Source organism: Chlorocebus sabaeus, chromosome 14, assembly GCF_047675955.1.
Source record: "Chlorocebus sabaeus isolate Y175 chromosome 14, mChlSab1.0.hap1, whole genome shotgun sequence".
Taxonomy (NCBI): domain Eukaryota; kingdom Metazoa; phylum Chordata; class Mammalia; order Primates; family Cercopithecidae; genus Chlorocebus; species Chlorocebus sabaeus.
Genome location: NC_132917.1, coordinates 9,406,496 through 9,425,937, shown reverse-complemented (window position 1 = coordinate 9,425,937; position 19,442 = coordinate 9,406,496). Strand labels below are relative to the sequence as shown.

The 19,442-nt window shown below is 46.4% G+C and overlaps 2 protein-coding genes across 10 annotated transcripts in view; one reads left to right on the top strand and one right to left on the bottom strand.

Annotated features, from left to right (window-relative positions):
* The window catches only part of ADAM17 (ADAM metallopeptidase domain 17), a 69,516-nt gene extending 62,648 nt beyond the window's left edge, over positions 1–6,868 (top strand). For all 4 annotated transcript variants that reach the window (XM_007971521.3, XM_007971520.3, XM_038006542.2 and 1 more), the window contains 3 exons: positions 137–225; positions 1,960–2,010; positions 2,579–6,868. In XM_007971521.3, the coding sequence (XP_007969712.1) occupies positions 137–225; positions 1,960–2,010; positions 2,579–2,920 (482 nt within the window). In that variant the 3' untranslated portion in view covers positions 2,921–6,868. The remainder of the gene's footprint in view (positions 1–136; positions 226–1,959; positions 2,011–2,578) is intronic.
* IAH1 (isoamyl acetate hydrolyzing esterase 1 (putative)) lies at positions 4,382–18,726 on the bottom strand. 6 transcript variants are annotated; one of them, XM_073022770.1, is made up of 7 exons: positions 18,171–18,288; positions 16,865–16,917; positions 14,561–14,709; positions 13,782–13,900; positions 11,490–11,651; positions 8,399–8,517; positions 4,382–4,841 (listed from the first exon to the last, which is right to left on the bottom strand). In XM_073022770.1, the coding sequence occupies exons 5-7, from the start codon at positions 11,593–11,595 to the stop codon at positions 4,659–4,661; spliced, it is 408 nt and encodes a 135-aa protein (XP_072878871.1). In that variant the 5' UTR covers positions 11,596–11,651; positions 13,782–13,900; positions 14,561–14,709; positions 16,865–16,917; positions 18,171–18,288; the 3' UTR covers positions 4,382–4,658. The 6 variants fall into 6 exon arrangements, with proteins under 6 accessions (XP_072878871.1, XP_007969713.1, XP_072878869.1 ...); XM_007971522.3 differs by lacking the exon at positions 13,782–13,900 and having other exon boundaries at positions 18,171–18,726; XM_073022768.1 differs by lacking the exon at positions 13,782–13,900 and having other exon boundaries at positions 16,865–16,905; positions 18,171–18,726.
* Between the last annotated feature and the right edge of the window lie 716 nt (positions 18,727–19,442).

Sequence of the window (19,442 nt, the reverse complement as noted above, 5' to 3'; positions counted from 1 at the left end):
ACACTCTTCTCAATACTGTGTCGGTAGGAGTGTCTAGCCAGCAGCTCTGGCATATGATGGTAATATCCTAACAGCGTTTCACTTTAGATTTGTGAAGTACTTCGTCAAGACATTCACTGTTTGGAATTGTTCACAGGAAAGTTTTTAGCAGACAACATCGTTGGGTCTGTCCTGGTTTTCTCCTTGATATTTTGGATTCCTTTCAGCATTCTTGTCCATTGTGTGGTAAGTCACCAACTTTTAAGTAATTAAATATTTAAATTTTGATCAACTCCAACCATGTAATCTTTGGAAAAGATAAAACTTGTTTTTAGCAAAGTCTGGGCTGGTATTTCCAATAACTTTGGTGTTATTCCTAGGGGAACATGTCTTATAGAAAGCTTAACTAATGGTCTTTAAAAAAAAAATACTATTTTTGTGTGTTGGTGTTTTAATATATAAAATTCTTATGAATTTTATACTTCTAAGCATAGGAGACTGTTTAACTGGATTTGTCCAGGTCCTTTGATGAGTAAAGCCCTTAATTAAGGGCATTTCCAGGCTGACTTTGTTGCAATAGAGCAAATATCAAACTTCGGCATTTCAGATGTTCCCCATATATCATATAGATTATTGGCAGCAGATGGCTATGTCTTCAGCCTTCTGCAGAAGTAGGATGTAGGGACTGGGGCCCAGCTGTCATATAGAATATTTACATCTTCCCCCAAAAGTAGGAGTAAGCAGTCTTTTCTGTTCTCATTCAGAATCAGTAACAGCTACAAGTTGAATTGGGCTTTGACTAAGGAACTCCTGGTCCTTTATAAATTTGAGGCCCCTTTTCATAACTGTTCTTACAAATCCATTCACTTGCATCTGTGGGGAATGGGGATTTGTCTGCTGTAGAAATGAGAAAGTCAGACCCAGGCTTCCAAATTTCTTTTCCCAAACTCTTTCATAGTGGCCTTGCTATGAGCATTTAAAAATTCCAGCACAACTCTGATGACAAAGGAGTTTTTCCTGATGCCTGCCTTTCCTTTCCTGCTGGCTTCTCCTGCCTAGGGGCCGTCTCACAGAGCAGCTCTTTCTCGGGGTGGTGAGCATGATGGGTGTAGGGAGGAAGATCTCTAGGGAGCACTTCTGCTGAAGAAAGCTGAAGGTGACGTGCTAGGCTTTGACAGATGTCTCTGGATGACAGTGCCATCCATCATGATTGCTTTTATTAGAGGATGGAACCTATTTTGTTTACAGGGAAGTTGCACACGTGGACAAGGCATGACCCTTGATTTCAGAGCAAAGCCTCTGACAGGAGGGAGGGCCATGGCTTGTTTCTGGCCATAGAATACATTGATGGTATCCAGACAGGAAGCCTAGTCCTGGACAGAGGTCCTTGCCCTTTGCTGCCTATTATGCTTCAGCCACAGGCAGGGATGGGGCAGCAGATGGCCATGTGGTCAGCCTTCTGCAGAAGTAGGACGTAGGGATTGAGGCCCAGTTCCAGCAGAGCATGGTCCACAGAAACTGGAGACAGCTAGGAAGAGAGTGAGGCCGTGGGCCAGGGCAGTGTGAGGGAGGCTGCAGGCCCAGCCACCTAGGTCTTCCTACCAGTCGCCCTTCCAGTCAGTGCAGTCCTGGTGTATCCAGCATCTGGGACATTTGTCATTTCATGCATAGGAAGATGCCCTTGTTATTCCCCTGCCCACAGAGGGATAATTTTCTCAGAAAACATAGCACTTAAACCTTGCCTCTTTATGTACTTAATGCCAAAATGTATTTCCTTTGAGTGCAAAGCAAACACTTCTAGACTGGTGGCATAACTAAAGCTTGGGTGAGAAATGGATTATCTGTTGAGCCTGCTATCCTACAACTCAGGTTCTAAGTTCTTCAGTTAGTGTTAGGAATAGCCTGTGAGGAAATAGTACTCACTAACTGAATTGTGTTTGTAGGGAATGACCTTTCTTCTTGCTCTTCCTTTCTTTCTAGGATAAGAAATTGGATAAGCAGTATGAATCTCTGTCTCTGTTTCACCCCAGTGTAAGTATACCATATGAAAGAAACAATCTTCGCCTGGTCTTTGAGGCCCTGTTAGGCAAAGACCTTCAACTGACCCAGCAAGAGCTTTCATTGGCTGATGGGAGGTCATGCTGCCGCAGGAAGGGTCTAGGTTGGAATGTTTACCCTCCTGACAACAGTGATGGTGAGGTTTCATCAGTCGCATGGATGTAGATTTAAAGAGCTGTGCTGTCCCCTTCCCAAGCCATAAGGAGCAATTTAGCCATTCAACACTTAATATTTTGAGATCAGTCTCTTGGGATCTTTCTTTGAGAGGTTTGAATCCTCTTTTGGGTCTTCAAATGGCAAGTTTTCAGGATGCTTGAAAGCTAGTAATTAGTTTATGCCATTAAAAGTAATGTCAATTACTTTTGCACCAGCCTAGTATTTTTTAGTCACTTCTTAGGTTGAGTGAGCCTCACCTAGCACTTTTTTAGCAAGAGGCATCACAGTACCAACAGAATAAGAGGCTGTTTGATGGGTAAGGTTGGAGCTGTGAGGACCTCTGATTAATCTTTTATTCCCATCAATTGAACCCATGTCTTTGCAGAATGTCGAAATGCTGAGCAGCATGGATTCTGCATCGGTTCGCATTATCAAACCCTTTCCTGCACCCCAGACTCCAGGCCGCCTGCAGCCTGCCCCTGTGATCCCTTCGGCACCAGCAGCTCCGAAACTGGACCACCAGAGAATGGACACCATCCAGGAAGACCCTAGCACAGACTCACATATGGACGAGGATGGGTTTGAGAAGGACCCCTTCCCAAATAGCAGCACAGCCGCCAAGTCATTTGAGGATCTCACGGACCATCCGGTCACCAGAAGTGAGAAGGCTGCCTCCTTTAAACTGCAGCGTCAGAATCGTGTTGACAGCAAAGAAACAGAGTGCTAGTTTAGTTGTGAGCTCTTTATAGATTTGACCTACAATCACAGCTTATATTTTGTGAAGATTGGGAAGTAAGGAAGTGACTTAACAGCAGATGCTGGTCATGTGTTTGAACTTCCTGCAGGTAAACAGTGCTTGTGTGGTTTGGCCCTTCTCCTTTTGAAAAGGTAAGGTGAAGGTGAATCTAGCTTATTTTGGAGGCTTTCAGGTTTTAGTTTTTTAAGTATCTTTTGACCTGTGGTACAAAAGCAGAAAATACAGCTGGATTGGGTTATGAATATTTATGTTTTTGTAAATTAATCTTTTATATTGATAACAGCACTGACTAGGGAAATGATGTTTTTTTATACACTGTAATGAACCGCTGAATATGAGGCATTTATTTGTGAAGACAACTGGAACATAAGAGGGTTTGCCTTTAACTAAAAACAAAGGAGATAAATCTAGTTCTACATTGTCTCTAAATTATGGGTCTATTTCTAGTTACTACCCAGAGTTTTTAAGTAGCAGGGAAAATATACATCTAAATTTAGAAATCATTTGGGTTAATATGGCTCTTCATAATTCTAAGACTAATGCTCTCTAGAAATCTAACCACCTACCTTACAGTGAGGGCTATACATGGTAGCCAATTGAATTTATGGAATCTACCAACTGTTTAGGGCCCTGATTTGCTGGGCAATTTTTCTGTATAAGTATCTTCATGTATCCCTGTTATTAATAGGGATACATGCTCTTAGAAAATTCACTGTTGGCGGGGCGCAGTGGCTCATGCCTGTAATCCCAGCACTTTGGGAGGCCGAGGTTGCACCACTGTACTCCAGCCTGGGCTATAGAGAGAGACTCTGCCTCAAAAAAAAAAAAAAAAAAAAAAAAAAAAATTCACTATTTACGAAACCTAGAATATTTAAAATACAAAGATTGCCTGTTTTCAAACACTAGTGAATAAGAGGGTGAAATATTTCTTAACAACAGGTTGTTTTGAATAGGCTGAGGTGTGATGAGACAGAATACTACCTGCCCTTAGGGTTGGGGGCTGTCTCCACAAGCAGATATTTGAATTACTCTTACTTTATTGCTGCAGGATTCTGGATGGGCTGCATTTACTGTGTGAAGGATTAAAAATCATTAACCTGAATTCTGATTTCTATAAATTGCCATTAAAAGCTTTTTCCCCCTAAGAACTGGAATGTGCTCACCAGCTAAAACATTTTAACTTGTAAACTTTGAGGGCAATTAACCAAGCCTGTGACTAATCATATCTCCTCCCATCCCCCATTTCCAAGGACATTTGTTACTCAGATACTTGTTATACTAATACTTGAACTTGTACCTTATGGTATTTGCTATCTTTTAACTAGTCATGATATTCTTATACTTTACACTTTTAGAATTTGATACAAGGTGAGTGGGGTGTGTGGGTGTATGTATGAGTGAAACTGTTCTCAAAAGAATGTAAGAAAACCATTTTTATAAAATTGTGACTTTAAGAAAAAAGTCTTTACTTCATCATTTATAGAATTAACAAGCTGCTCAGGGTGTATTTTGTAGCTACAGCACCGATACCTGCATTAACAAATACTGTCAAAACACAATGGACCTAAGTACAAAACTTCCCTGAAAAATCCTAATACTTTTATTATCAGTAGCAAAGGTTTAAGCCTGAGGAAAAAAGGGTACCTCTATATATTGGCAACTTTGAGTTCTGTAGATTAACAAGCAGACTTGGGTCTCCTGTGATTGGCTAATGGTCTCCATCTCCCAGCAGACTTAATTCAGGTTTTGCTTCTGCTACATCCCGCCAGTAAGGAAGCAACAAAGGCAGAGAAGAGACCTTTTTCTCTATCAAAGGCCAGAGATGCGAGAACAAAAATTCATTCCCCTTTGGAGACAAATGTAGTCCATCTGATAAATAAGATGAGAAGTCCTAGAAGGGAGAGAAATTGGTTAAAGGTGGGTAACTGGCCAGGTGTGGTAGCTCACCCCTGTCATTCCAACACTTGGGGCCAAGGATACTGAAGGACAGGAGTTTGAGACCCTGTCTCTATAAAAAATTTAAAAAATACAAAATTTAGCTGGTTGTGGTGGCAAACACCTGTATTCTCACCTACTTGGGAGGCTAAGATGGGAGGATCACTTAAGCCTAGGAGTTCGAAGCTACAGTGAGTTGTCATCGCACCACTGAGCTCCAGCCTGGGTGACACAGTGACTGTCTCCCTCCTCCCCCACCCCCCCCAAAAAAGCGGGGGAGGGAGGGTAGAACTTTTCTAAATGCCAGCGTGTACCATTCTCTCATTTGTGGCCCTGCGACAAAGATCACCAGCCCCTTTCATTGTAGGCATCTGACCAGAGTTGTCTTGGACTACAGTAGCACTGATATGCTATTTACATAGGTGTTTGAACACACAGAGAACCCTTACTAGTGCTGTAGTGCTATCTCCATATTATAGAATTAAGTTTCATGAAAGTCACTCACCATTAAGTGAGCTGGGACCTCATTCCAGGTCTTCTGAGTTGTATGACATGATTCTCAGGTTATTTCAAAGAACCTTAACAGGTAAATATGGCCTAGTAACGTAATCAGCAAAAAATGAAAAATTTGGTATTAGGAGTGTTCAGGGGCCCCATGAGTCAATATTGTTTTTGACTCTAGGCAGGTTTTTAGGTGGAAAGAACTTGTACATCTAACGTAGAATAGTAATTGCTGGGACACGGGAGTCCAGTCTCCCTCCCGCTCCCCTGAACTCAAGAGTATATATGTATTTTTGGAGACAGGGTCTTGCTTTGCTGCTCAGGCTGGAGGCAGTGATGTGATCATGGCTCACTGCAGCCTCAACCTCCTGGGCTCAAGCGATCTTTCCAACCTCAGGTCCCTGAGTGGCTGGGACTACAGGCACGTGCCAGCATACCTGGCTAATTTTTGTGCTTTTTGTAGAGATGGGTGTCTCATTTTGTTTTCCAGGCTCCTTTTGAACTCCTAGGCTCAAGCAATCCTCCCACCTTGGCCTCACAAAGTACTGGGATTACAGGCATGAGCGGCTATACCAGGCCCTGAACGCAATTTTATCCATACAGCCATTTCTTTCTTGGGGAAGAATCTTACTAGCCAAGAGCTCTGTTAGAATCTGGGTGGCCAACTAGCTTACGTGACTTTTCTCTTTTTTGAGCTGGAGTCTCACTCTTGTTGCCCAGGCTAGAGAGCAACGGTACAGTCTCGGCCTACTTCAACCTCCGCCTCCTGGGTTCAGGTAGTTCTCCTGCCTCAGCTTCCCAAGTAGCTGGAATTACAGGTGCCTGCCACCACGCCTGGCTAATTTTTGTATTTTTAAGTAGAGATGGGGTTTCACCATGTTGGCCAGGCTGGTCTCAAACTCCTGACCTCAGGTGATCCACCCGCCTCGGCCTCCCAAAGTGTTGGGATTACAGGCATGAGCCACTGTGCCCGGCCCTATATGACTTTTAATAGACTAGAAATGTAGATGCTATCATACAATACTAGCACTTCTTCCTCGGCCTTGGTTTTCTCATCTAGACAGTTGGAGATGAGATGATCTCTAAGGACGACCCTCCCAGTTTTGTATTAGATTGAAAGAGACATGTGAGCAAAACTAGCTCAGTAGTTTGTGCTTCCTTTCCTCTAGTAGCATAACTTTTCTACATAATCTAAGGTGGAATCTTAGACAACAGAACTCTAGATGTTGACCCCTTTGGCACTCAAGTTGCCGAGGCCCCTCCTGGTCTGGGAATTCTGGAAGGTTCCAGTGCACTCAGGGTTTCCGAGGAAGACTAGAAGCCTAGGGTCCAGATTTACTTAGGCTCTCAGAGCCTCCAAAGGTGACTAGTGACTCAGCATCCACGTGATGGTATGACTTTCCCACTGGTGACTATTTTCCGTATTGCAGATGTGTAATAAATGTGTAGGTCATTGGAAGGATTGGTATGGATTAATATTTAGGGGAGAGGGAAAAGTTGGCACTTGGGTTAGTGATTCTTGGTTCTTTTCTATGTTGCTTTGTCCAAGTAGCCTAAACCTAACAGCTAGGAATAAAGGAAACCGGTGGGGCTGTGAGTCTTCCTGTTTGTCCAAAGAGCTTTCCGCACACTGGATCCTTCCTTCCCCTGAGTACTTCAAATATCATCAGTCCCATCAAAGCTTTCTCTCTGGATCCCAGCACAGCAATGACATGGCCTTTTATGTGCCCTGCTGAACAAGCTCTTTACAAAAGAGTAGTGCAAGGTCACAGAAAAAAAAAAGACCAGTGCCTGTCTACCCCTCTTCACCAGTATCTGTGTGGAACCTGAATTTAGCCATGCCTTTCCTCACCCTAACCTCTGGCCACCACTGACCTGTTCTGTCACTGCAGTCTTGCCTTTTTTTGTTGGGGGTGGGGTGGGGTGAGACAGAGTCTCCCTCTGTCCTCCAGACTGGAGTGCAGTGATGTGACCTCCGCCTCCCGGGTTCAAGTGATTCTCATGCCTCAGCCTCCCGAGTAGCTGGGATTATAGGCGCCCTCCACCATGCCCAGCTAATTTTTGTATTTTAAGTAGAGACAGGGTTTCGCCATGTTGGCTAGGCTGGTCTCAAACTCCTAAACTCAGGTGATCCGCCTGCCTCGGCCTCCCAAAGTGATGGGATTACAGGTGTAAGCCACCGTGCCCGGCCCAAGTCTTGCCTTTTTGAGATACCAAACAGATGGACTTATGTAGTATGTAACCTTCAGAGACCAGCTTCCTTCCCTCAGTGAAACACCTCTGAGAGTCACCCACATTGCTGTGCATGTCAGTCCGTTCTCTTTATTGCCGAGTAGTATCCCATTCCATGGACACACCAGTTTCCCTATTCATCCACGGAAGGACACTGGGGTGCTTCCAGCAGGTAGGAATGCTGCTGCTGTCAACAGTCACACCCAGGTTCTGTGTGAACCTAGTTTCCATTTCTCTGGGGCAGATAACTCAGGAGTGGCCTGCCAGGTCCTCCCTAAGTCTATGTGTGACTGCATAAGAAACCAGCTGTCTCCTGAGTGGGTGCACCATTCTATGGGACCTGCTTTTTACCTTTTATATTTGTGCTTTCAGGCTTTAAAACAAAGTAACTTAATTAGAACTACATATCTCCCACAGTTTTATTAGCCAGTACTGTATTTAAATTCATTGTTTTACCTATTAACAAGTTTTAGCTTTCTGCCATTCTCTATATGAAAGAAGAACTTGGCCTCAATGTTCATAAATATGAACCATGTTTTGCTCATTTACACCACTGTGTACTAACTCCTAGCCAAGGAGCCTGGCTGAATAAGCTGCTGGGCTTGTGACAGTCCTGAAACCTCCATTCCTCCCCTCCTCCAAGCCTTTTTGTTTCCATTGGCTTAAAGGGATGACTGTCTTAGCTAAGCAGAGCCTTTCTAGGGAAAGCTGCTGCACACACACCTGCTTTACTTCTGTGTGATCCTATTTAGCCTGAGAGGACTGAGCAAGCCACCATACCTGGCTGTCCTGCATCAGGGTCCACAGGTCAAGTACGTCAGTCCCACAGTCTTGGGCCACTTGTAAACACGCATTGGCATATTCACCAACAACAGAGTTCAGGCGATTTAGTTTGCAACCTATTGAAGAGAAGAAATTGAGGTGGCAGTTGATAAACCCAAGTGCTGGCCCTTGTGTAAGTTCTACTGCACTCATCTAGACAGTTTTGAAATGCCATTAAATATTGACCCCACTTGGGCCAGCCCCAGGGTTTAGGGTATATGTTGATGAGCCTTGCAGGTTACTGGTGTGCTGCTCTACCCAGCAGAGGACAAGGTACAGTTGGAAGGAGCCGCCTTTAGTGGTAACCAGAGCCTTCGGAAGCGCCAGGGAGGATGTTCGAGAGGACACCTTGAACAGAGGCATAGAGGCAGAAAAGGCCCAGGAGGGCTGGGCTGCTTGGAGAGTGCTGGCTGCAGGAGCTGGGCTGGGGGCGGGTAAGGTCTGCACTGGTAAGAAATGCCAGGCCATGGAAGCTGAATGCTATGCTGACACCGCTGGCTTGTTACATGAAACAGCTGCACCGCAGCACAGCAAAATCATTTGTAGGCCTCAGACAAAGAGATCTACATTTTGATGCCTACAATTTTTACTAAATAGCTGTGTGCCTGAACAGCTTGCTTAACCGTCCCGAAGCCTTCTGCATCCTTATGATGACAGTGCCTACCTAGTTGCAGGAATATTGACAGGATTAAGAGACTAAACTCCAGCAAGGCAGCTAGCACAGAGCTACTGAGTGTATCTAACAAGCGCAGGCTGCCTCATCCTCCCAGGGAGCTGCACCAGGGAAGGCTGGAGTGCAGTATCTGGGGATTGTGCTAGGTTGGTTTGGAGAGTGGGGCTGGCGCTAGGGGAGAAGGCTCAGGAGGCTGCAAACAGGACAGTGAGGGCTGGCAGGAGGTGGACTACAGAATGGTATTAAAGAGAAAGCATGAGGTTATGGGCAACTAGAGGCGGGCCACAGGAAGACCTATGCTGGCCCAGGCTCTATGTCACAGAGATCTATTCACCGGCTTTCATACTTGGGATCAATTGTTTATAAAATTCACCTAGATTATAACTAGCTACCCCATCCCTACAAAAAAAATAAAAAAATTAGCTAAGCATGGTGGCACATGCCTGTGGTTCTAGCTACTTGGGAGGCTGAGGCAAGATGATCACCTGAGCCTAGAGGTCGAGGCTGCAGTAAGCTTGGAGCAAGCCACCGCACTATAGCCTGGGTGACAGAGCAAGACAGTCTCAATAACCAGCCGAATCTCTAGCGGACCAGTTATCGAGACCCCTCCCTCTGCCTGCTTTGCCCATCGCTGACCTTTTAAAAAGTCTGCATTGGGCTACATTCAAGGCTAGAAAGGGGAAATGAAATTAAACATTCAGAACTTCATATATACTATTTTCCTGGGAAACAGTAGACAAAAAGAAGTCTGAACAACTTCTGTGGACCGTGTTATGTAACATTTTTCCCTTCTGTTAAAGCCAAGACGACACTGCCCCCCAGTCGGTTATGGCTGCAGGCCCAGAAGCAAGCTGGGGGTCTGCAGTTGTCTCCAGTGGAGCTCTGTGGGCCTTAAACGCCTCCCCTGCAGAACACTCTGGTATTTCACAATAATAGGGCCCGTCTGCCCTGATGTGATGCCCAGAGCCTACTGTCACCATGTCCCACAGGCTGAGGTTTCTCCCCAAGTTTGTCTGTGCCTCCAGTGTGTGGCACCCCTTGACATATGCTGTGACTTGAGAATGCATTGGATCCTCCTCTAAGGATGACAGGCCCTTTGAGAGCAAGCGACATAGCTACAAGCCAACTGAACTGTAAACTCGTAACAGTAAGGACTTAGCTCTGAAGTCACACTTCCTGGATTTGATTCCGGGTTCTGTTACTGGCTGTGTGATCTTGGGCAGGCTCTGTCTTAGCCTCTCCAAGACTCAACTTCTCCACTGGTAAAGTAGGGACAGTAACAGTCTTCCATAAAGCTGTGGGATGCGTGCTATAGTGTGTATAAGAAACATCTGGAGTGCTGAAAATGGGCCCAGAAATCTACCTAAAAATAATGGTTAACTTTGAGTCAGACCATACTTTGAGAAATAGCTATTCTGTGTTACAAAGCCAATAATTTGTCGTAGAATGTTGAGTTCTGGGTAGCTTAGAAAATTTCCAGGCCAGGCACGTTGGCTCACGCCTGTAATCCCAGAACTTTGGGAGGCTGAGGCAGGCAGATAACCTGAGGAGTTCGAGACCAGCCTGGCCAACATGGTGAAACCCGTCTCTACTAAAAATGCAAAAATTAGCCAGGTGTGGTGGTGCACACCCGTAATCCCAGCTACTCAGGAGGCTGAGGCAGAATTTGCTTGAGCCCAGGAGGCTAAGGTTGCAGTGAGCTGAGATCATGCCACTGCACTCCAGCCTGGCTGACAGAGCAAGACTCCGTCTCCAAAAAAAAAAAAAAAAAAAAAAAGAGAGAGAGAGATCTTCCATAATGCACATTTTCAACATTAACATTCAGCTGACCCTTGAACAACACAGGTTTGAACCATGAAGGTCCACTTATGTGCAGAGGTTTTTCAATCAAAGGTGGATGGGAAACACAGCACTTGAGGGATGTGAGACCCAAGTATATGGAGAGCTGGCGACTACTATCCGATCATTCCTATCCCAGCTTCACGTGTGCCAGGAAAAGCCCCAGGTGTGGACTTCCAAGTCGAGGCACATCAGCCCCCAGGCCCAGCCCCCACAGAGCACCACAGCTCTGCACAGTTGTCAGTGGCCTTCATGTGCACCTTGGAGCCTGGCAACTGTAAAGGTCAGCAGATGCCAGGCTCCCGGTTCCCTCCTGACCATCCAAAGCCAGAATCCCTTTTCTATGTCAAAAAAGGTCTCAGGTATGACATATTGGAAGCTATACTTTTATTAATTTTGGATGATTGAAAACAGACTGAAATGGACATACTGAGCCCATAAGAAACAGAAGCCCCAGGCAGGAAACCACTGTTTTATCAGAGTTCTTCCCTCAGCATTGCTATCCAGATTTGCTGAGACTGGCTGTGGTTTGTTTACCTTGTATGATGCACTCTTTTTCCCAGGCTGTTTCACAAAGTGGGGTCGGCGTGATGAGAATGACTCGATTCTCAGGGATGTCCACAGACTTCAGGTACTGCACCATGCTCTTTAAATTCGTAGCATACTCCTCCAGGGGAATGTGCTGCTTGGGATTCTCATCTGCTCAAGAGACACAGGAGTACTCAACCATGCATATTTATTATAAGTGACCATTCAGGTGAACACACTTCTGCAAATGCCTGTTATTCATGATGTCACTGGGGGATTGTTTAACACCAAGGACACAGAAGGTTTTCTCCTTAATGAATTAAAATGTATAGTTCTTCATAAAACAAGACTTCAAAGGCTCTAACTAGGGGCACTGTAAGTACTCTTGTCTTTTCATCACTAGTATCCAGATGGTTATTAATTACATTGCATTTGTAAAGAAATTAAAGATCCCAGCCTGTTGAGTGAGACGGCCTAGGTTCAAATCCTGGGTTTGTCACTCCTCGCCACAGAACCACGGATACTTAGCCTTTCTGTACCTCATTGGTAAAATGGAAGATGGTAATAGGGTCTCCCTCCTAGGACTGAAAATCAAAATAGCTAAGAGTTTACAGCATTGAGAGCAGGTGCCTTCACAAAGCAAGCACTCAGTCTAAACAAATGGCACCTATGACTACTACTACTGTTACTGCAAAGGAGTATTTTCTAGACAGGCTCTCACTGAAGTATTACAAGGGTCATTGTATACCATTTGCTAACCACATGTAAGTACAGTATCAAGAAAAAAAAAGTCACCAATGATCCTACCACCCAGAAAACCACTGTTGGCATTTGGATGTATATCTTTCCAGTCTTTTCATGAAGATATGTACACTTTTACAAAAATGAGTTTGCACTGAAGATTATATTTCACACTGAAGACTTTATATTTTGCTTTTCTCTACAGATTGTTTTAGAGACAGGTTCTTGCTCTGTCACCCAGGCTGGAGTGTAGTGTGATCACAGCTCACTGTAACCTGGAACTCCCGGGCCCAAGCAACCTGCCTCTCCCAGCTCAACTTCCTAAGCTGGGACTAGCCAGGACGAGCATGCATCACCATGCTTGGCAAACTTTGTTGCTGTTGAGACAGAGTCTTACTCTGTTGCCCAGGCTGGTCTCAAACTCCTGGCCTGGCCTCCCACTGTTGGGATTACAGGCATGAGCCACCATGCCTGGCTCACATAACATATTATGAGCTTTTCTGTGTCCCTAAATAGTCCTCAAAAAAATGGTATTTAGTTGTAGGGTGACCACACGATGTTCGTTTCCTTACTGTACAGCTTCTAATCTGCTGTTATAAATAGCAATACACAGCCAGGTGCAGTGACTCACATCTGAAATCCTAGCACTTTGGGAGGCCGAGGCAGGTGGATCACCTGAGGTCAGGAGTTCGAGACCAGCCTGGCCAACATGGCAAAACCCTGTCTCTACTAAAAATACAAAAATTAGCCAGGCTTGCTGGCAAGCACCTGTAATCCCAGCTACTCGGGAGGCTGAAGCAGGAGAATCATTTGAACCTGGGAGGTGGAGGTTACAGTGAGCCAAGATCTTATCACTTCATTCCAGCCTAGGCAAAAGAGCGAAACTTTCTCAAAAAAAAAAAAAAAAAAAAAAGCAATACACAGAAATCCCTGCACATACATCTGGTTGCGTATCTGAATATTTCCTTAGGCTGAATTTCTACACGTGGGCAGTCCCTTGGCGCATACCGCCTCACAGCTTTCCAGAGGATTACAAGCTCTTCCTCACCAGGAACGTAAGAGTTGCAAACTTATTTCGTGCCTGTCAGCTATATGTATTACTGGTTCATATTGCTTTACTCCTATGAGTCAAAAATCAAAATACCTTGTTTTAATTGACATTTTTAAAGTTTTCACACATTTTCAAATATTTGCTGTTAAATTTCTCCTTTTATCTGTTCCTGTCCTTTGCCTATACTTTCTATTGGAGTTAGTATTTTTCTTATTGATTTCTACACTAAAGACATTACTCTCTTGTCTGCCACATTTTTCGGATATTTTCCTTAACACACATCATTTTCTTTTTCAGTTTTTTCCTAGCCTAAGCTATTTTAAGTTTATTTCATAAACCTGTTTTTCCTCTGTGGCTTCTTCCACTGCTCTTATACTTAGGAAATGTTTTTCCTTTTCCTAAATTTGATAAGAACGCATCTTTTTTAAAAATTCTGTTTTGAATTTTCTTACGGTTTTTGGTACAAGATAGAAAGTGAAGATTAATTTCTTCCCAAATAGAATGGTTACCGTGCAGGGTCTCCCGATGCCTGTAATCTAGATAATCTTTCTCGCAGGCAGCAAGAATTCCTCTTACTGCAGCTGTGTCCCTTCATGTCCAGCCTCAACGCAGATGCCTCCCAGCGTGCCTGTGAACAGCAGACCACACCACTTCTGTGGCACAAGTAGGGGCACAAAAGAAATTTCTGGAAGATGACTACCTCACTTCCCAAAACAAAGGCTGGTTTTTCTTGTTTATAGAATGCAGAAGGCTTTTTTCAAGAGTAGAAAGGAAGAAAGGCCTCTTACACAGCTAGCTCTCCTCTGGTCACAGCAGCAATTCTTCAGCAATCAAGCAGAGGCCATCTCCTTTTCCAAACCCACACTCAACCACTGCCCAGGATTCAAGCCTAACTGAGGTCAGGGTGGCTGCTCCCCTGAGACACCCTCCCTCAGACATTCCACCAGCCGCATCAGTGTGATGCAACCACAACGTATCCTTAAGCTTTCTGCTGCCACATGCATCAGCTAAAGAGAAAAACATTACAAACTTAGCATAGCACTAACAGACTAGAAAATATTTAAGTGTTTGCAAGGTTAGGACTGCCAGCAACCGAGGCATGTAGAAACCAGGTCGAGAATAAAATCCACCAGTGTTAAAGCCAGGAATACATATAAACTCAAGGAACTCATAAGCTTGGCAAAACTATCTATTGGGAGAAAGTAAACAGTTGAAAAAAGTATATTAAATGTAAGTTTGCTGTAACATAAAATTGATTAAAAGTTAAGCTAGAAGAACATAAAAATACCTTTTAATGCACTGTCATTGGCCCCAAAGAAAATCGTAACTGCTACTGGGATGTCCAAGCTATTTCCTTTCCTGATTAATCTCGGAAGGATAATTTTGGCCCATCTGGTATTGTAACCTGAGAATCCACGATTCAGAACATCACATTTTCTGAAACGAAAAATTTTAAAAGATGAATTGTGGGCAAGAAGTGTTTATGGTCCCAGTAACCAGCCTTTAGTGAGGGTGTGCTCTCTGGGATTCTGAGCCTGTCACATGTCTCTGAGCCACCCCCAGGTTTCACTTTGATAGGAGCAAGAACATAGTTGAAGCATGCTAATCTTAAGCCTTTCGAAGATATACGTAAATACGCCATACTCCTCCATGACAGGAGTAATTTTATATAAAGGGGCTGTGATGAAGTCTACAGCCTATTTGACTTCAAGCATGGTATAGTGGGGTGCTTTTAAAATGGAGTTCACAAAAGATAATCTCAGCAAGTATCTCAGGTAAAGTCACTAATATCCTGGAACTTAGTTTAGTTTATATTTAAATAGTCTAGAATATTTGAGATTTCTGGTTTTGATTAAATAGTTTTAGTATTCATTGTTTCAACTTAAACTGGTTCATTAGTAGGCTTTTTGTTTCCTTCTTAAAAATAGTTGGATTCACAGTACTGTAGGTGTAATGGGGGAGGGGGAGGGAAAAGCCGGGTTGTCTGGATTTATTCTTGGCTCCATCTGTGACTAGGCGTGACCCTGGGCGTGCTGTGAGCCTTCCTCACATGTCAAGTGAGAACAGTTAAGGAACAGGAAGTTTAAAACCCCTCAAAGAATACCAGTCACATAAGAGGGACCCTTGTTTTCTTAGTCTTGATAAAATGATATGATTTGGGATTTGCTTCAGAATAATCCATAGGAGGAGGGATGGATGGGCTCATTTCACTCTTTGCTTCTGTAGATATTTAAAGTTGTCCATAAAGTTTTCTTAAAATGACTCCTGGGGTTCAGTTTACGATTAGTAAATCAATATGGTTCATCTTGGTGTATTCACATTCCTATATGTGCATAACCAAGCAGAGAAGCTGGAGCACTAGTGGAGAACTGCAGGCCACCGCGTTAGGCAGTGGACTCCAAAGCAGCACAAGGGGACATTTTTTATGACACTACTCAAAGTTCTCAGGCGACATTTATAAACTGGAGAACATTAACCAAAACTCAGCTTTCCTTCAAAGTGAGATTGCTTTTGTCTGTAATGATACAATGGTGACAAGCCATTTTACAGAGTGAAATCACGATACGTTAAAATGAAGTGCTGGGCTAGGTGTGGGGGCAAATGCCTGTAGGTCCCAGCAACTCAGGAGGCTGAGGTGATGGTGGCTTTAGCCCCAGAGGTGAAGGCTGCAGGGAGGCCTGATCACAATGCTGCACTCCGGCCTGCGGGAGAGTTGTCGGGCGTCTGAGCCCAAGCTAAGCCATCATAACCCCTGTGACCGGCACGTATACATCGAAGTGGCCTGGAGCAACCGATAAACCACAAAAGGAATGAAACAGCTAGTTCCTGCCTTAACTGATGACATTCCACCATTGTGATTTGTTCCTGCCCCACCCTTATCAATCGACCTTGTGACATTCCTCCCCTGGACTGTGAGTCTCAGGAGCTCCCCACAGAGCACCTCGTGACCCCCTCCCCTAACAATAGATAACTACCTTTAACTGTAATTTTCCACTACCTCCCCAAATCCTACAAAATTGCCCCAGCCCATCTCCCTTTGCTCTTTTCAGACTCAGCCCACTTGCACCCAAGTGAATAAACAGCCTTGTTGCTCACACAAAGCCTGTTTGGTGGTCTCTTCACGTGGACGCGTGTAACAAGAGTGAAACCCCGTCACAAACAAAACCCATCAAAACCCAAAAATAAAGTGCGGCAGAATTGTGACAAGGTGAGTCTCAGTCATGGCAGCATTTCAAAAAAAAAAAAAAAAAGGCAAAGTAGCTTCCTACCAGCGTGGTGTGGCAGTAAAACTGCAAGCTCTGCGATCACAGCAGCTGGACTTAGATCTGTCTGCCGTTGACTAGCAAAGAGGCACTGGCCATTTACTTGATTTGTCTGAATCTGCCCAGCCATCAGAGCTCAACCCTAAAATATCTAATTGGTCAGACTGAGTGAAGACTAAATTTTTTCAGTTCCTTCTCCTATATATGATTAGGGAAGGCAAGCAAAATTAACAAAGGAGAAATGTTCTGTTCAGAACTATCCATCCGTAAGATGGATCCCTAAGACATTTTCCATCTGCAAGTACTCAAATATCGGAAACCACTCTCACCTGACCAGCTTGTCAGCCAGCGATGCTCCCCATCCACCCTGCTGGAAGGAAAACTGGAGGAAGAAAAGCCCATTATTACTAATGACTGTAACGGGGCATCTCAGCAAGGGCAGCTCTGATTGGCAACTTCTGTTTTCTCCGCACTCCCTTGCTGGCTTTGATTGCCTCACTGTGAGGTCATTTTGGGGATTACAGGTAAGTACACCTGGCAGCACTTTAGCAGAGGGGGATTTTTCTCTATCAAAAGCTAAACAGCCTGTAATCCCAGCACTTTGGGAGGCCGAGGCGGGCGGATCATATGAGGTCTGGAGTTCGAGACCAGCCTGCTCAACATGGCGAAACGCCGTCTCTACTAAGAATACAAAAATTAGCCCGGTGTGGTGGTGCACGTCTATAATCCCAGCTACGCGGGAGGCTGAGGCAGGAGAAACGCCTGAATCCGGGAGGCAGAGGTTGCAGTGAGCCGAGATCGCGCTACTGCACTCCAGCCTGGGTGATAGAGCGCGACTCTGTCTCAAAAAAACCCGGTGGGGGGGAAAAGCCTTCAGGAAATAAAGTTAAAGGTCAGTGAGGAAACTGAAGGCCATGCCGCCTCACTGCTGTGCAGGTTACCGGGCTGAGGATGAACACTTTTTCATACACATTCCCATGGAATTCGGGAAGCCCCGACTGCCCCATATGCCTAAAACTAATGTTACCAGTTAGGGGCGTACACAGAAAAACCTGGTGAAGCAAGTCCTAAGAGGAGGACACACGCAGGAATAGACTTTCTACTCCCTTCCCGAAGAAAGAACCTGCATTTAGAAGACCGTTCCCTTCACGGGAGGTGAGAGGATCTTGGATGAAGGGATGGTCCTTTTCTACCTAATTCCTGAAGGCATTTTACTTCCAGGGTCAACCCCTAACGGCCCCACCTGTGCCCGCAGGGAGTGCGGCGAGCGGGTTCACGGCGCCTCCGCCCGGAGCCGACCGCGGGGCCTCCTGGGACACAGCGCGCGGTCGCCCTGAGTCGCTCACCGGGACCCGGAGGGGAAAGGCCGCTGCCCAGGAGGGCGCTGAGGGGACGACCGCGCATCTCGACCCGGTGGGAGGCGGCGCGGGGCGGGCAGCGCGGCTGGGTCCCCTCGCGTCTGTGCCAGGAGCCCTCAGGCGGCCACCAGGGGACCCGTCGCTCCTCCGGGGTCGCCACGGGCGTGGCCAGGCCTCCGGCCCAGCCGTCTCAGGGGCCGAAAAGGACGGCAAGGAGCCTCGGCAGCGACCCCGCAGGGAGGCCGGGGCGGAAGGCCGAGCGTCGGGGCGGCGGTACCTGGGTGATGGAGTCCCCGAAGAGCAACAAGCGAGGCCAGAGCACGGCGCTCCCGCAGCCCGCGGCCTCGCACAGCGCCATGGAGCCGCCGGTCGGGGCGGGGCGGAGCCGCCAGCCGGGAGAGGCGCCTGCGCAGTGGCCGCCCGTGGGTTCCAGGGGCAGGGCTCGTCCGGCACCCAAGCGGTCACTTTGGTGAGGCTCAAAGGTCGTTGCCTCTCGGAGACCGGAGTCCGTTTGCAAGAAGCTCGGCCTCCGCGCTTGTTCACTCACAGCAAGGCTGCCCCCAGGGAATCCGAAACCCGCGACCCGCCGCGTGGTTCCCAGAAGAAAAGCGGTTCGGGGCCGCCCTAAGCGCACCCCGCGCTCCGCGGGTGCAGATGCGTTCGGCAAAGGGCAGGAATGTGTCGGCAGGACGCGCGGCGGGAACCACAGCTGGCCCTCGGTGGGGCGGAGGGCAGCTTCAGGCCCCCCTGGAAGAGGTCGTGGGGTGCGCGCGCGGCCTCCTGCGCCGGGCGTCACTCTGGAGGGCCTGTAACACCCAAGAGGGCGCAGGCACTGCGGAAACCCTGGCGGTACCTCGTGGTTCTGCGAATAAGGGAAAGCAGCTGCACGTTCAGTGCGCGCGCAGCCGCTTTTCTTTTTCCCGCCGTTGGGTGGATGCGCGGATACAGAACCCCGCGGACACAGAGCACTGAGTTACTTCCAAGGGATTCGTCTGTTAAAACGTGGTTGTAATGCAACATTCTTACCTCAACTGTGCAGTGAAGTTCGGCGGCCGAGCTAAAAATGGGTGGGAAGGATGCCTTGAAATCACAGAGCTGTAGATGAATAACAGAAGGGCCAGGGGAGCCGGCGCAGAGACCGACCCCGCTCCCTGGGTCAGGGCGATGGGTATAGAGCACGACGGTCTTTAGGTTACTCATCCCAAGCTCGCTTGGATCACCTGGGGGAGCTTTATAAATAAGATCCAACCAAAGGCCCTCACTCCAGCCCGACTAACTCACCTCCTGTTAGCAGGACTTGGGTACAGGTGCACTTGTAATGCACCCCACGTGATTCCCACGGGTAGCCCAGATTGAGAGGCCCTGCTAGAGGAAGCAAAGGTGCCTGGACTTCATCTTTATCACAAGGACTTCATTAAGGCCTTCAAGCAGCTGAGGCTTGAGGCCAAGTCTGTTCCAGGAATCAGCTGTAGGGGAGGAGATGGAGGGGGTTGCAGGAATTCCGAGGGGAGAGAAGACTTGGGCTCGAACAGCAGCAGTGGAGATGAAG

Excerpts from the sequence above, each read along its gene's own strand:
- IAH1 (XM_007971522.3), bottom strand. The coding sequence starts at position 18,251 with ATGGCGCTGTGCGAGGCCGCGGGCTGCGGGAGCGCCGTGCTCTGGCCT. Across the intron at positions 11,652-14,560 it reads CAATGACAGTGCATTAAAAG|ATGAGAATCCCAAGCAGCAC; the intron begins GTATTTTTATGT and ends TCTCTTGAGCAG. Across the intron at positions 4,842-8,398 it reads CCCTGATGCAGGACAGCCAG|GACTTCTCATCTTATTTATC; the intron begins GTATGGTGGCTT and ends TCTCCCTTCTAG.